We start from the raw sequence: 17,159 nt of genomic DNA on the forward strand, positions 1-17,159 counted from the left end.
TAGACTGGAGATCCTCTGAGTTTCCATGACCTGATGGCTGCTACCACCCCAAGCAATGGCTCATCAACACTTTTGTATATAAGCTGGGAAGTTTTTGGAGATCAAAGTCTTAATGAGAATAGCTAAATATAAGAAAAAGGCAGAATTTCTGCTATTATAAAGCAGCTGTTAAGTTTTTTTACAGGAGAATTCCTTACTCAAGTAATCTGCTCCTGCATTTATCAGGCTCAGTGCTTGTATCCTTAGTGATACTTAGTTCCTCTCTCTATTCCTCTTAGCCTTGTACAACCTTTCCAGGGGTGATCTCATTTCACTTTGCTACACAAGTGAAAAACTTCATCTGAATTTTGCATCCATACAGAATTTCTGTTGGTACAAGCTATACCACTCTACCAACATAATTCATTTTATATCCACACTCTGAGAATAAATGTCTGAAGAGAGAAATGTTTTGGTGCAACCCTCTTTCGAAAACAAGACCAACTCAACCTGTGGAAATTCTTAAATTACAAAACTGAGGTAGAAGCTGAAAAAACAAAGAACCCTGCAAAAACAGTATGAGGCCAGCTGGCTTGGCAAGAGGAAGCCAACTTTGTCCATATTAGTTCACAAGGAAAAAACCAGGCATGAACTGAAGTTAAATTGACATAAATCTTACGGAAAAAAACCCCAAGAAACATTTTGTAAGAGCAAAACAACCCTAACACCTTTTATTTGTCTCCCTCTATTCAGTAAATGCAAGTTAGTTAAATGTTAGAAAGTTACTTACTCAGGCCTAGACATAAAGAGTTTCACAAGGATAAGAGAAGACAGCTTAGGTAACTTCCTAACTCCCTTCCAATTAAATTTTATCAGACCTAAATTTAATAGCAAACTGTACAAAATCTGCCAACAAGGCTCTGGCAAACTTTGCAAATGTGAGCAAGCTCTAGAGCCACCAGCATCAGCATACAAACTCTGATTCAAGCTTAAAAATAAAAATCAATTCAAACCATTAATGTTTACAATTCAAGAGTTTACAATTTAAGGATAATAAACCCTCCTGAAACCATCATTTGGTTGCTATTGTAATGGCCGTCTAAACATTTTAGAATTTTTTTTAAGCCAGTTATAATTAACTTCATATGAGACTGCTTTTTCTCTCTGTACAGTAAAAAATCAAGAAGAATTTTTAGTGATATGCACTTCAAGATATTTCAAGAAATTCACCAATAAGGGGAGAGTCAAGTGTCTGCTACAGAAGATTTTGAATAGCTGAGGCTACTGCTCTGTAAAACAAGTACCACCTGTTTTCTTCTCTTTTCACTTTTTTGAAATTATCCTTTGTACACTTACCCTTGTAATTGGAAACATGTAAACATAAAAGTTGAGCAGGAAGGGAGAAACATGTATTTGAGGTGCTCAATTTTTTTTTCTGATTATGATGATAAAAAAGAAAATTACTTTCAGAATCTGAAAGATTGAAAAAGACTTCAACAGAAGTTTAATCTCTCATGCAGGTGAAGCTCTGGTATCAGACACTGCATATGTCCAGTTTAGAAGCCAAATTCACCACACTTGATACTGCAAACTTACTCTCTTCATTTGTTGAAAATCCTATGCAAATCTGGAAGCACTTTATGCAGCCCAATTGATTATCCAGGTGTCTGGGAAGTCATATACAACTCTTAAGCATTGAGTAAAAAGCTGCCTTGACCACAGTCTCTAGTCAGCCACTGAAAACTTGAGCTGGGTAGAAAAAATGAACTGTAAACCAGGCAGTGCCCACCACAGCTTCCTCTAGTATTAGCAAGCCAGTGCTGAATATAATGATGCAAACTTGACACAACAATCCAAGTTAATCTGCAGTGGTGAGGCCAGGCAGGCTTCCAAAAAAATCATTTACCTTAATATTGAAGATCTAGCCCCATTTTAAATCAAATTAGATTGTATGTATGAAGAGGAATGTCAATTATGCAAAATACTTTAATTCCACATTACTAACATTGCTGTTAACTTTGTTCTGCTTCTTTTCTTACCATCGTATGTTCTGGCTTTAAAAAAAAAGAGAGTGGCATGCCATCACCTCTCAAGGGAAAGAAATAGCACAGTGTAAGACAAGGACAGAAAGATCTTACCTCTGAGGTTTACGAATATCCCAGAGTCCCACACCTTCCTTAGAGTTGGCAGTAGCTAGTAATCTGGGTTCTACTGGATTAAACATCACACTGTGAAAGGCTGATGGGTAGTGTGCCAAGCAGAAGGGCTCTGTTGAAAAAGTTGACATTTCAGACATAAGAACAAACAATGCATACAACTGTTCGATGCAATGAGTTTGGCAGCTTAATATGGAAACAGCATAACAAGATCTGAAGATATGGAGACATGTTCAAACCATTTCTCAAGCTGACACATCCAAAGCAATATAAAAACTGAGGTTTTAAAATCCACCCACATGTACATTAACTTTGTCTAAATATGGAAAAGGACACATAGTGAAATTCAAGACCCCATTTTGCTTATGGAAGGTTATCAGAGTTTAAAACCAGCCACTTAAAGATCAAGTATTTGAATCTTCTTAAGGTTCATGACTGAATGGTCATCTACAAAGGACTACACACAGGGGAGGCTTCTGAAAGTTGCCTAGCAATATATACCTGGAAGCTTCCACAGCCATTGATGATCACCCAAACTGTAAATGTAGCAGCAATTGCTTATATGGGAGAATAATACTACAAAAAGTGAAATAAGTTTGTATGGAACTCAGCTCAAAGCAAGCTGCCAACCCTGGGGATAAAGAGGCCTGCCACCTCTTAAGTGCTGTACAAGCAGCTGTACAAGTAGACAAGAAGGGTGCTCCTCTTGCATAAAAATATTAACAGTTGGCTTTTGCTGTTCACACACAAATCACACACAGAGTTAAAAACATACTCATCCAGACTCTCTCCCTCTCATCTTGATTAATGTAACAAAACTATGTTTGGTCTGCTACTCCGCCCTATTCATTCCATCAAAATGCTGCCTCCATGATGAGTGGGAAAAAGCCTTGACTCTGTCAACCTTCTCTGTATCTTTCGCTAGCTTTATGCCTTTAGGCACAGTCTAATTCTCTTTGTTGTGTGTATCTTTTGTGGCATGCTGCCACTCTTTCACTCAACTAAGAAACAAGAATCAATGCCTATTTTGAGCCAGGGATTATGCTAGACTTTTCCATTCACTGCTTGTTTTGATGCAAGCACTGTGTTGCTCACATGCCTGGGAGACTCTCTTACTGCCCTTATTTGAGCCACTATGTTCAGGCACATTTAGCCCCACAAGCACCTCCAAAGGTACTTAATTTTCTTTCCCCCTATCCCTCATTAAGACATATAAACCATGGTTAAACAGATAACCCTCCCAAATTGCCAATACCTTCTGAAACTACTGCCATCGAGCAATTGAGACAGAATTAATGTTTACTTGTCCTGCCCTATCCGTATCCTCCTCTTATGCTCTATTACAAGCTTTTTGACACAGGGACCTTCCTTTTTAGTGTTCATTTAGCAATGATCAAAACAAAGGTCTCCAACCATGGCTGAAGCTCCCTGGTGCTATTAACTGTCATAGGAGGCAGAGGTAAAGGGGAAAACAGGAGCAAACTTTTGTTCTGCCAGCCTTCCCCAAGGCTTTAGAGATCGCTGTTGGTCTGCTGGCAGCTCCAAATAAGGTTTAACACCAAAACTGACCTTCTGCATTTGCATCATCAAATCAGATCCCTGCTGGGACATAAAAGACTGTGTTATTAAAATGGCAGCCCCCACTGAGAAGCAATGGCCTGCATTAGCTGAGTGGAGAGACAAACAACATCAGATTGCCAAATAAAGGAGTTGTTTTTTAAAATAAACTTTAAATTTGTGTACGTTTGTTTAATTATATCATTGTCAGTAATCACTGGTGTTTTCCTTCGCTCCTTTACTATAAATAGCCTGGCACCACAGTTTTCTTCTAAGATATCAAAAGTTGCCTTTCAGCCTGTCAAATTAAAGAGAGATTACAGGAGCAAAACTAATGAGGCACTAAGTCATTTCAATGAGAAGTAGGGGGATTACTTTTATTATTGTTCTTTATGCTCATTCACAAATATAGCTCTTATACACGCGAGTATGAAAATGCTTCTCAAGGGAGAAGCTCAACACCATCTCTAATGAAAATTAAGAGTGGGTTTATAAAATTTACTGCATAAATCACTCAGCAGTGAAAGACAGGGAGAAACAGAAGGGAAATGAAACTCCTTTTCCAGCTTCTTTTAATACACTATTTTAAACTAGGAGGTTGTTTGCAAGATTTTAATGAGCTGGCCACTCAGGGTAACTAACTATACTTAATGCTGGCAGGCATAGCGCCTATTCCCATGACAATACTGTTGCAGACAAGGGGATTACCCCAGTGACAAGCATTATATTGTAGTAAATGTTGACAGGGCTCACATATAAATGCTGACTCAGGACTCCTATATAAGCATGCAAAAGCCCTTTATTTAAATTTCAGAGAACCTAAGACACTGCTCAAAAAAAAGCCCCCCATGTACCACAGCCAACACTTTTCACTGGTGCAGCCTTCTCAAAGTCTGAGCAACAGTAAAAGCAGTAGCAAGGTTTAACTACAACAAAGAAGGACAAACCTCCTTTCATACAATTTCAGAAACTCAGATCAGATTGGACACTAGCTTACGATACTGGGCAGCTTCATACAGATGCATTTAAGCATCCAGTCCCACCGACTGTTGACATCAACTGTCAGCAACAGGTAGTTTTCCTATGAGACAGATCTTTACAGTGTACAGTTCAGGAGAAGGCAATAAAGCAGCATTTCACCATTTCTAATTTGGAAGCCATATTCAGTGTCTGGTCTCATCACTTGGATATTATGAAAACAGAAAAATAGGGATGAAATGACACTTGGATTTACCAAAGGTAAATTACTCACATCAGACTAATCTGATCTCTTTGATAAAGTGACCCTTTAGACAAGGGAAAAGTGGCAGATCTAATTAGGACTAAATTCACACATGGTATAGTATCAAGTTTAGCTACAGGCAGTTGGGATTAGCAAAGGGAGTTGCATGGGGTAAGAAACTGGCTGAAGGGAAGACAACAGTTCGCTGTGCTAGTAAGGGACTTCTGAGCAAGAGGGAGCTTATCAGTGATTTCCTCAAAGACAGAGAAGAGACATTATAGATAATTTTATTAAAGTCTGTGATACGCATATACTGAGTGTGGGCATTGTTTTTCAGAATGTTTTAATAAAATTACCGGAAGGGAAGAGATAAAGAGTATCACAATTGCACAAAAGAGAATCAGAATTCACAGTAAGAATCAGACTACTGAAAACTGAGTGCAGTGCTAGTAATTTTTATTCGTACAAAGGCAATATGCCTAGGATAGGGAGGGCATCAATAAGCAATCTACTCCCAGTATTCTGGTGGGACTTATCAAGAAAGACCTAATTCTGGTTACTCACGTTCAATAAAGCCCTCATGATACTAGTGGCTCTAAAAGACTCCTATGAGACTATAAAGTATGTCTTGTTTCAGCTTTCATTTCCTAGTCAAAAAGGGGCAGAATCACAGTCCAGAAAGTTATCAAATTCACTAGGTATAGAAAAAGCTATTTCAGCTAAACAGCAACTTTGGCCCCACAACACATGTGTACAAATTGCCACAAAATACATAAGCTCATTTCAGAGCCATAAACAACTTCCCTGTTATATCAGTAAAAACTATGAGTTGAGGCAATTGCGCTTAATCAGCTTACAAAAAAAGATGGCAATTTATTTTAGCCATGAAGGAAAGGAATCAGATACTGTACTCCTACAAATTGCTCAGTTTTAAATTCTCAGCTTTGTGTTCTTTAGAATGGGGTAAACTCACAACTTCATTTACCAAAGTATTACTTAGGTATTCATATACTGAAATTCAATTATGGAAGTATTCCTCTCCAAATTTACATAACTACATTTCTAAACTGAGATTCTTCAGTCTTAAAACTGCAGCTGTAAAAGCACAGATTGCAGTTTTTTGAGAAGCTGCAAGTTTGTTACATAAATCAACAGTATTTAGTTCTGTTCTAGAAAACAATGACTGAAGTAATAATTCAACTTCCCTGTTATCACATAAGGGCTCTAAGTTTCCACATAACCAGAAAACATTATGCATAAGAACAATTCTCAGTGACACAGGGAAGTATATAAATAGCTTTGAAAATTATTCAAATCAAAATAACAGCTTTCTAAACACCCAAAGATTTTTTTATCCCAGGCTACAGACAAAAAAAAAAACCAAACCCCCCCCCCAAAATAATCCACACTCCTAATTGATTTCAAGTTTAGCAAGATGTTTTTATTGAAGAAACACGTCCTCCACTGCTTCTTGACTCTAGTTAAAAACCTATTCATACCAAGTTATACACTAGCCTGCACTACATGCTGGCACTTCATGGAGTCGTTTAAGACAATTACACTGAACTGCAAAGACTCACTTTCACCCTTCTCCAACACACCCTGTCTCGATTGTCCCAGATGATAAACATAAATTTTCCCTTCCCTGACTTGCCCAAATTCTTCCTAAATGAACTATCTTTTCCATCTAGACTTCTCACCTCCATGGGAAGACTCTCGGATGTCCCAAATAAGAACCCGGCCATCATCTGATGAACTGGCGAAGATGTTATCATTTACTGGGCTCACTGAAAGGCCATACACTGCATCTTCATGGGCAAACACATCCAAGGTCTCGGTGCTGGAAAAAAGACACATGATATTACCATTCTTCCTCGTTTTGCTGTTGTCTTAAAAAGCAAAGTATTTACAGCTTTGTCTCCCTCATAATACTTAGTGGCAAGGCTTATGCAACTTCATAAGACGACTCTTGTGTTTAGAGTAAAAAACAAAAAGCCCATGTAGAGTGACCAAGACATCATGCTATGAGGAAAAAAAGCCCTCAGACCAAAACCCACACATTAAAAACTTCAGAAACTGCAAGATGCTATGGAAATCATGTTGTACTAGATTAAACTTGGGAGAAGGTAATGGGAAAGAGAAAAAGGTCTTGGGGCCTGTGGACTAAATTTTTACTACTTAATGTAAAAAGGAAAACAAGACAGAAGTTAATTTTTTAATGCAGGCTTCTGTATCATCCAAAAGTTCAGTTGAAGCTCACAAAAGAGCAACTTCCCAGCTGTTTTTTTTAATAAGCTTTCTTAGTTCTCCAGGATAGACCAGACCTTTATTTTTTCCATGGAGAAAAAGAAGCAAAAAAGAACAAAATAAAAATAAGTCCCCTCAAAGTACCTAGTTTTCAACCATTCTGCAGCTATAAAAAAGAGAAAGTCCATTCCCCATTCTTTCCCCAACTTTTTAGATCATTTAACAAGGAGGAAATAGTGGCATGGAGATGCTAAAAGCTAAAATACTAAGACAGAAGATTCTGGGGTTGGTTTATTTCTTTGGCAAAACCCTTTTATTTCTTTAGAGAATACACTTTGTATACAATCCCCACACCTCATGGAAACTCCATCGAAGAGATCCCATGTAAAATCAGTGTTTTGCTCACATGGCAATCCATGTTCTTAGTGACAGATCTACTAATTCTGCCTCATAGACCATTAACAGAAAGGCCAAAAAAACAGTAGCAGAAAAAGCCACTTAGAAGTATGAAAAAGCAGTTGATAGACCAAGTGTTATCATTCAAGAGGACAGAGTAACTTTCTAAGGAAATCAATCAGAATTTAGCGTGTCAGACTAGTTTCTTTCAGAAGATCACATAAATAGCCTCAGAGGAATGAATTCTGTATGCATTACAACTGGACTTAGCATACCTAAAAAAACCCTGATAAAAAAACCACATTAAAAATACATTCATATCAAAAAGACTTGTTAAAACATCTAAACAAGACATAGCAAGAAAAAATGTCTTATATAGAAAACTGTCAAGGATGAAGATCTTGTAGAAACCTGAAAAGTAAGAACACAATAAACACCAGCACCTAAAATTCTGACATTTCCACATTTAATTAAAAGAAAATAAACAAAAAACCGTTAAACCAAACCAAAAACCCTCCCAAAACCAAACACCTCCCAAACCAAACAAAAAATGCACCCCCTCAAAAAAAACCACCCAGAACCCAAAAAGGCAAGCCAAAAAACCCCAAAAAAATCCTCACCAAGCAACATAATATTCCTGAGAAAGCATTAGAAGAGCAAGACAAAGTTACTTTTGCCCAGCTCTCATGTAAGACTTAAGACAAGAAGTAGATATAAGGTATGAAGGAAGGCAGATGTACAATGATCAGTTAAATGCAAAAGGCATTGGACAAACCTAGCAAGAAACATGTCCAAATTATGTTAACTAGGATTCAGGCAACTCAAAAACATTTAAGGTTTTATATTTCTCTGTTCTACACATAACTCTTCCTGCTTTTTCTTTAGACTTGATTTTCTTGAGTTCATGTTATTTAAATGGTCATTGTTTAAATCTGTAGAAGTTATTAGTACAGACCAAAATTCTAACTTTATAATTTTTCTACTTCAAAAGCAGTAAGCTTAAAAGACATGATATCTAGAGAACTCCAGTCTAATAGATTACTACTACTGCATTAATTATATTTTCACTAACAGCCTAATCTTGATGTAGCACAACAAAGCTTAATTCCCAACTGCTTTGCAGTTTTGGTAAAAAGTGAGTATCAAAATAAATACACTTCACATTAGTGTGGAGAATCAGGCAGCTGCAGCCAACGTTTTAAAAGGCAGTTAGGTAGGGCAAGCACCTAGCTATCTTAAATACAAGTCAGGTGATTGTTTTGAAAAATAAAACAAAAAGCCTGTATGTGCCACAAGATTTGTATATGTGCCAGGATAATCTGGCTCTGAAGCTAATCAGAACCTACTATGCTGCCTGCAGGAGAGCATATGTATTTAATAACCATTCTCTTTCCCAAGGTCAATACGATGCAGAACCCAAGTGCTGAAAAAAAAAAAAAAAATGGGGTGATGGGGAACGCTTCATTCCAGATATGAATTTTGGTAAATAAAACGCATGCTTCAGGATCAAATCACTGTACTCTTCTCCCAGACCATTAATTTAAAACAAAAAGTGCCTCCAGTGAGTTGACATTAAACGAGCTCTTGAAGCAATGGAAACACAAGCTGTGTATTTACCTTTCAACATCATGGAGTATAACTTGCTCATCATTGCCTATAAAGAGAAATATAAACACTTAACATCATGTTCCAGTGGTTAAAAGACGTTATAGTGAAAAAAAAAAAAAGTAGTAAATTTTTTTTTTTTTTTAAATTTTCTAGTTCAAAACCAAAACCGAAGCAGAGAAAAGAACAGTTCAGTTGCCAAGTGGTCAGCCCTCTGCTCAGTTATGTGAAAGGCTCCATGTGACATTTCCAGTCATGATCAAATGCACCAATCCATTCCATCTGCTATTGCTCAACAAATAATTCTACTTAACTGTGTTACTGATCATTGTTCAGTTTGAGTTTGAGTTTTAGGACATTTGCAGTAAAGAGAAGAATATTGTATGATGCAGCAGAACACCTTTAACTCTCATGTGAATACACCTTTCTTCCTGCTCAGAGGATGCTCCACAAAAAGATAATGGAAGGTGAAAAGAGATGCCATAAGCAAAATGCACGGGGCACCCAGCTCAAATGCCACCAGTTCACACTGTCAGCGTTCAGGGTTTTGCAACCATTGAGAAGGCACGAACGTGACAGCCAGTGTAATTTCTTTTGTATTAACAAAAACCAAGCCAAGTAACCAGACAATCGTATCACTTTTCTTTGATCACATCCATTGAATACAATGGAAACCAACCACATGCATGCAGACTAAGAGGGTCACAGCTACAAAGTAATTCCACTGGCTCATGCAGTGTTTTTCAAGCTAGAGGAGCAGAGTATTTTTTTAGTCTCTGCACTGAATATTAATCTATCTAAGTTGGCACCTCCTCTTTAGAAATATTTAAGAGGACACACATTTATATTTAATTCAGAAGAAAAAAACCCCAGAAAGCCCACAGTCATATTTTTATGCTACGTCTTTGTAGTTGCAATATGAAGTTGTGAAGCTTTCCTAACGTACACCAAAACCAGAGGTTCAGAAGGAGCAAGATTTCATGTTATGATTCTTAAGTGTTCAGTTGACTCAGTTTTCATTTATCCCATACACATTTCAAACTGTATTCTGTCCCAACAGAAGAAATATGAGAAAGTTTCTCTTTGACTAATGAGGTGTGAGATTTTTCTCCATCCACTTGCTCTTTGCACAGGCTCCTAGCTAAATCACGCCAGCCTTAAATTACTGCAGTAGCTCATCTTTTCCACGGTACAATAAACAAGTCACTTATGTCTAAGTGTCCTTTGATGATTAAATGAATTAATGCAATTACTGCCCATTATACATTACAGGCAAGGTTTATACCTAGTAAGACTACCTTAGTGCCTATGTATTTCACCAGTGAAAAATGTATCCTAGTTTCTGCAGTGACAAAATTTCCTGAAGCAGACAATCCTGCTCCTCACTCTCCATACAGTATGAACACAAGAATCATTTTAGATGCTTGGCTTCAAGCCTCTCTAGTCATCATGGGATCAACCTTGCCTCCGATCACTAGCTCCAAAATGGGAAAGAAAGAACGAAAGTAGGGAGCGTGTGTAGTAACAACTGCTTTTCTCTGTTTTGTGTGTGGGAGGATAAGGTGGTGACAAAAATCTAACCACAAACTGCTTGGTTGCTTCTGGTAAGGATTCATCCCTGCAGAAAATGTCACTGCTGTTCAGCCCAGTAGGGTTCCCACTTACAGTGTTTAACACAGGAGAGTTCATTCTTCATTGAGTATAACTGGATTGTAATTGTATACACAACTCTCCCATCTATAATTTCTCTTGCTTTGATAACTGCAGTTATGAGAATCAGAAAGACATGAAGTATCTGCCATTTCCTTCAATTATGCCTGTGAAGATGAAATACTGCAGAGCATATACAGAGGAGCACAGTTAAGGTGGCCTACACCCCATATCTGTCACATCAGGCCTCTACAAAACCAAATTCAGTTCCCTGTAGGTTTATTTCAGCTAAACATTAAATACCTCCTCCCCTCCCAAAAGTAGTTCATGCAGTTTACTACTAATGAATTTGAATTTCATTTCAAATGCTGCTCTGCTCTCAGTGTGTGTGGACAGAGAAGGGCAACACTATTCTTCAGGGATGGGAACTTCTTTGGTATCTTGAGACAGTTTTTTCTCCAGAGATTACCTGCAAAACACTGTCCACTCAGTCCCTGCCTTCCATTTTTGTAATGGGTACATGTGGTGCATGCTACACATGCATTCCTTCAAAGCAAAGAGCTTTGAAATTCCTTGGATGGTATTCAATTTATACTAAAGTGGAAAATCCTTTCTTCTCTGCTATGAAGAGCTGCTTTAGGGAAAGGTTGTCAGATTCTAAGTCATTAGCCATTGTCAGCTTTATTTACAGAATGAATTGGGTTCTGTGCACCTTGTGCTAGTTTCCACGCTCTAATTTTTAGGGGTTTTTTTAAGTATTCAGACTTCCATTATTTGAATACAACTCCAACTTCTGTACTGGGGAGGATGACGACCAGTAGATCTTAGGACCCACAGTTCCTTCAGACCTTTTAAGAATCTCCCAGAACATTGTTGGGTGAATAAATATAGTTAGCCCCATTTTACTGACAGAGATAAAACAGATGGTACAACTAGGCCATGCAGCAAGATGACTCCTTACAAGGGATCCAAGAGTCAGATTCACAGTCCCTTGCAGATGAGCTCTGTGAATCTTGGTGGAGCAGCTGAAAGAGTTCCTGACTCCTCCAATGGAAATAATTTCTGGCAGAGGCACAATGTATTTATGCTAACTGGAGGAGGAAAAAGAGGTAAGAACGGCCAGTTTGTCTGTGCATCAGCTGTCACAGCTCATCTAACCTGGCATCTTAGCAAAAATCCACCATAATCAATGATGTAAATCTTTAACTGCAGGTGTTATCCACAATGGCAAAGTACAGTCAAACCACTCCACTGCCCTTCCTGTGAAAATAGTAGCCTCTGATAGCAGGGACCAATGGACAGAGGGTCAAGTTGGAAATGAGAAAATACCATTACAGCTGCTCCAGCAAGATTTGGCAGTGTATTCCTTGAATATTCATGTAAGGTTCCATTTGTCTGAATTCAAACCAAAGTAAAACAGACTCCAGCCCAAAATTTCACTGGAATCCCTCATGCAGATACATTCATTTGAAGGCAGTGTGGACTTGATGTCTTTCTTATAAAATAAGCAGCAGTCCCCAGAATCAGAAGATAGGCATCACTATTTGACATTTTGGGGGTTTTCTCCACCTGAGAAGCGTATCTGAATTATTTCATCCTTAAAATTTGACACCATCTTAAACTTTGTCATGCCTTTTTTTTTTTTTCTAAGGATTGTTACAGTTTTAACACAGCACTGAAGGATGGGAAGCTTCCACCATTCACATGTGCTTAGAACCAATTTATAGCATTGATTTGCAGTTCATAAATCTTGGTTCAAAGAGGTAATGAAGGCTCTGATCAAGTAGTCTTATAATATCCTAAAATAAGTCTAGCTATATGTTATGTATGGACATACTGACGAAAGATACAAATTCCTGTCCACTCTACTATTGTGTCAGACAAAGGAAACAAAGTACAGCAGAAAATGACACCTCATTTTGACAGACTTATGCCTTTTTCTTCTCAATTCAATTTTCTTCCTTACCTAAACACTTCAAAAATCAAGTGGTGAAATGAACCTAAATTCTAGAGATTATTACCCCAGAACAAGTACATGTCCACTTTCCTTATATTAAAGACTGAATTAAATTTTCTGTTAAGAAGTGGATTTATGTTAAAAAAAAGGTGAATACCAAGGCCAATTAGAGCCTAATATGCCAACAGTTCTAAAAGGCAGATGCTTACGTAGCAAGGACTGAAATGAGGTCTGATAAAAAGTGATCTACCAATAGATGGCAATAGCCCTTCACTAGCCATCTAAGGGTGCTTTAAAATCAGCTAGTAGCAGCAGAGATTTTCAAGCATCACGCTTGAGTGCCAGAGAGGATGCAGGGTCTGCTCTCAGTACAGCTAAGAGGGAATAACAAAGACCGTGTTCCACAGTTGGTAGCACAAGTAGAGGCAGGCCAGACCCAGGATTCTCATGACAGCTTGAGACACAATGCACTTACATCAAAGTTTGGGAAATGGAGCAGCATGACAAAACTGAAAATGTTGTGCTAGCTAAAGAATTCCCTGTTCCCAAAGAACCTTCAGTTGCTGATTAAGGACACCTTCCAGATCCTATGGAAAAGACCTTTCATACAAGGCAGGGTCTCACGACATCTACTCTAAGGCATTCACAATGCAAACTGCCGTGAAATCAGGGTGCTCTTCCATCCTTACCTCCAGAGAACACTTTCGTATTGCCACTGTTGAAAGCTAGGCAGAAGATATTAGAATGATGCTCCCCTTTCAACTGAACTGGTTTGACTCTTGAGTGGATGGCTTCTTCCATATGCCAAAGTAAGACCCGCCGGTCATCCCCTCCTAGAAGAAAGAAAGGAAATGTGCATTACTGACCAAGCCATGTGTAACTGATGACAGACAAGTTATTTAATTCTGCAGTTATTCATAAAAGGCTTTGCTGAAATCCTAACTAGCATAACAAAAATGTGTACCTCACAAGGGTTTGGATATATAGACACGCGTTTACATTAAGATGCCATGCAGTCAGGTATTCAATTAATATTAATGAAAACAGAGGAATCAGCTGGATTAAACAGCTGCCATTCTGCCAACACATAGTGACAACCCATGGCAACCTGGAGACTCAGAATTTTACTGGTATGTAAAACTCTGTAGAAAGCTGTAGATGAATTACATGCCAAATTAACATATGCATGTTGGCAAAATGCTTCTACACCAACTCCTTGTTGCCAGCATCACTTATGTTATTCATGAAACAGGAACTTTTTTCCCCCTTTCACTGACAACTGTATATCCTCTAGCAGTCTTTGCAAAGCCTTCATAGCATAGGCTGGCTACAGGACTGATGTGGCCATAAAAAGATTTTACTGAAGCATTCAGAAGTCTTCAGCATGCAGAGTTATGTCATACTTCTAGATCTGTAGAGGTTAAGACAGACATTTCTGAGGTGAACTCCTGGCAAAGAGAATAACTGGGCAAAATAAGTTCAACTCTCCCTTGCTTTACAGCTTGCTATACTTCTAATTGCTTGCTTAGGTGCAGTTCTCAGTTCAGAGCTCTATGTACAAACATATTTAAGTGCCTCCTTCTCTGTCTGGTAAACAGTCAGATATAAAATAAATATTAGACGCTGTTCATGCTTTAATTATTTTAAACTATTGTTTATTAGCAAGAGAAAAAAAATCAAGATACTATTGTATTGAGCAGCACTCTCAACACAATTTTGGATGCCTGTAAAAATCTGAATAAAGCTTCTTCAAGTCAGACTCAAAATATTTTTGGTATTTGTCTTTAACAACAAACAAAAGAGAATGAAGTATCATCAAGGCATCACAAGTCAAGTGCCACTAGAAACATGCCAATTTCAGTTACTGCTGCTTTGCACAATCAAAAGCTTAAACTCAGTGCCTTCTGAGCTGCTATCCAAAAGGAAGACGACATAAAACAGAGACAAAAGGAAACTGAAATTAATGGGTCTGCAGTTTACTTCAAGAAGAGGTAAATGCATAAATAGAATTCATGACTACTGTTAATCAGATTTCTTAAAACTTTTCACATCATATGATGCTGTTAGGAAGTTTTCCCACAGAACTGAGTTATATCAAACATCCTTTAAGTTAACAGTCTCTCAGCCTTTAAGTCTCCTAACAGATTTTATGACAATCACTTTGACACAGTACAGCTGCATGTTACGCTTACCCATGCTCCATGAAATTTATTGTGTATTCCTCCTCCTGATTTTGTACTTTACAGAGCAAACAAGTAATACACGATAAAAAGATTTGTGATGCATCTGATAACTAAGTGGGAATAAGAGTCAAATGTGGTGGGTCCAGAAAAACTCACAGTAATTTATGGTCAACTGAAGTGATGGGAGCTTAGATTCCTTTCTGTCTAGAAATAGGAGAAAGTTGTATTTGCACCCTAGTGATTGCACATGAGCTAGTAATAAGGAGACACAGAAATACATGACTGCTGAAACATAGGACCACACTAGTCATGCTAAAATCAAGAAGTGATTGTCACACTTGAAGTGGTTACTTTCCAAACCTGCCAACAGCCAGGTCTTAATGTTATCACTACCTGGCAAACAATTGAAGCAACATTTAAGGCTGATGAACACCAACACTGCTTCTATCAGACTACATTTATTGTCTTTCAAGACTTCTGGGAAAGACATTTCAGGGCAAAACATAGTAACATACTGTTGTTAATTGTTACCATAGCAAAGCAATTTGCAAAGCCACTGCAGTAAGTCTACACATCCTCCTACCTGATAGCACAGCCATCTAGGTGTCTTACTTTAACAGCAAACTCCTATTCATTTCCACTACCCACCCAGTCCAGATATGAACAAAAATAATGAAGATATCCAAAGACAACAAACATGTGGTTTCCAGCACACATACAGTATGGAAAGGGATGAATTGCAACCCTTGCACAAAAATCTTTGACCGTGTTAAAAGTTGCCACTACCTTGTTTTTTTAAGTTCCTATACCTTCGTGCCTGTTCCCTCTGCCTCCAGCTTAGAAACAACTCTTCCTTCTGAATCCAAATGTCTCTCTCTTCCCAGACACCTAGATCTCCATGAGACTTTAGTACAAAATGCTCCACTATTTGCCTTGGTGGTGGCACATGTTCCACAGTTTAGGAGCTTTTAAATGCTCCCCATGCTCATGCAATTCATTCCTTTCTCCATCTATATATTGTCTTTGAGAACTTCTACACCCTTGTTTCATGCCTCAGTTTTATTCCCTTCATACCCCGCTGAGACAGAAAAGTTTAATAAAATGCTAACGTTAACTAGGTTAGAAGCATGTTCCCTTCTAACTCCAATTCAGCTATTCCAGAAATATTTCTGACTTGCCAGTTCCACCAGAAAGAAAAAGCCTTACCAATGTGTCCAGTGACAGAGGAGGATTTGTAGCAGAAAGACATTTTACCATTCTCCACATCCTCATACAACAGAACAAGAAGTGTTAAGTCACGGGCAAATATATCCAAGAAAAGGCAAGTCTTACGTGACTGAAGCCAGGAGAGGTGCAAACCAGCAAATGCAATCTCCACTACTAAAACCTGACTCTTAGAAGTTACAGTAAGGGGGAAGAGAGAAGGGAGGCACACATGTATGGACAAGTTACAGGCAGACAGCAAAGAAAATGTGAATATATAGAGCTTTTACCCTCTGTAGAAAGGAACCATGATTCATCACACACAAAGTGTATGCACATGATGCAACATAAGTTAACAAGTCTGAGAATTATAGAAAACTCCAGGCCTATAGCATTTGTTCCGTACAGTTAATCAGTGAATGCAGATTAATTATGATACTTTCAATTTACAGTGCATTTATTGTGCATGTACCCCAATTCTACAACATGTGATGCAGGAGCCACTCAGCACTTCAAAAAGCACTGGACCCACTGCACAAACTTGCAATAATGCCACAATGCTCTCCAAAAGAGAATAACTGCGTATGGCAAGGGTATGTTCTTGACATGATACAGAACATATACCAACCACAACAGATTTACTACACATCTGGGAAACCTGGATATATGGACTCATATGAAAATACCTTAGCAACCAGGGCTCCACATGTGAATTTTCTAGACATTGAAGTCCCATGTAAAGCCTTGAACTTGTAATTTTTCAGTTCATGGTGTCAGAAGTAATAAGTTTGACATCTACAAAGAGGAAGTAGCTTCACTTCCATCTTATTTTGCTGATTCTGTTTAGGACTGCACGACTAATAATTTGAAAAGTAGAAGTTTGTGTGACCCAGTTAAGAATCATACAATGCCAATGCCATTCTACTGTTACTTTTCAGAAAGGAATCACATTTTAAAAGATTTAATTAGTCAAGTACTTCAGTGTTTATTATGGGTCAAACCTG

The 17,159-nt window shown here is 38.1% G+C and overlaps 1 protein-coding gene across 1 annotated transcript in view; it reads right to left on the bottom strand.

Annotated features, from left to right (window-relative positions):
• Positions 1 to 13,634, bottom strand: part of DCAF5 (DDB1 and CUL4 associated factor 5) — a 65,772-nt gene extending 52,138 nt beyond the window's left edge. Inside the window, exons 1-4 of the mRNA XM_035889839.1 lie at positions 13,459 to 13,634; positions 9,175 to 9,211; positions 6,615 to 6,754; positions 2,118 to 2,247 (exon numbers count right to left, since the gene is read on the bottom strand). Coding sequence (XP_035745732.1) covers positions 2,118 to 2,247; positions 6,615 to 6,754; positions 9,175 to 9,211; positions 13,459 to 13,570 — 419 coding nt within the window. The 5' untranslated portion in view covers positions 13,571 to 13,634. The remainder of the gene's footprint in view (positions 1 to 2,117; positions 2,248 to 6,614; positions 6,755 to 9,174; positions 9,212 to 13,458) is intronic.
• Between the last annotated feature and the right edge of the window lie 3,525 nt (positions 13,635 to 17,159).

Source organism: Egretta garzetta, unplaced genomic scaffold (assembly GCF_000687185.1).
Source record: "Egretta garzetta isolate BGI_Z169 unplaced genomic scaffold, ASM68718v1 scaffold2, whole genome shotgun sequence".
Lineage (NCBI taxonomy): Eukaryota > Metazoa > Chordata > Aves > Pelecaniformes > Ardeidae > Egretta > Egretta garzetta.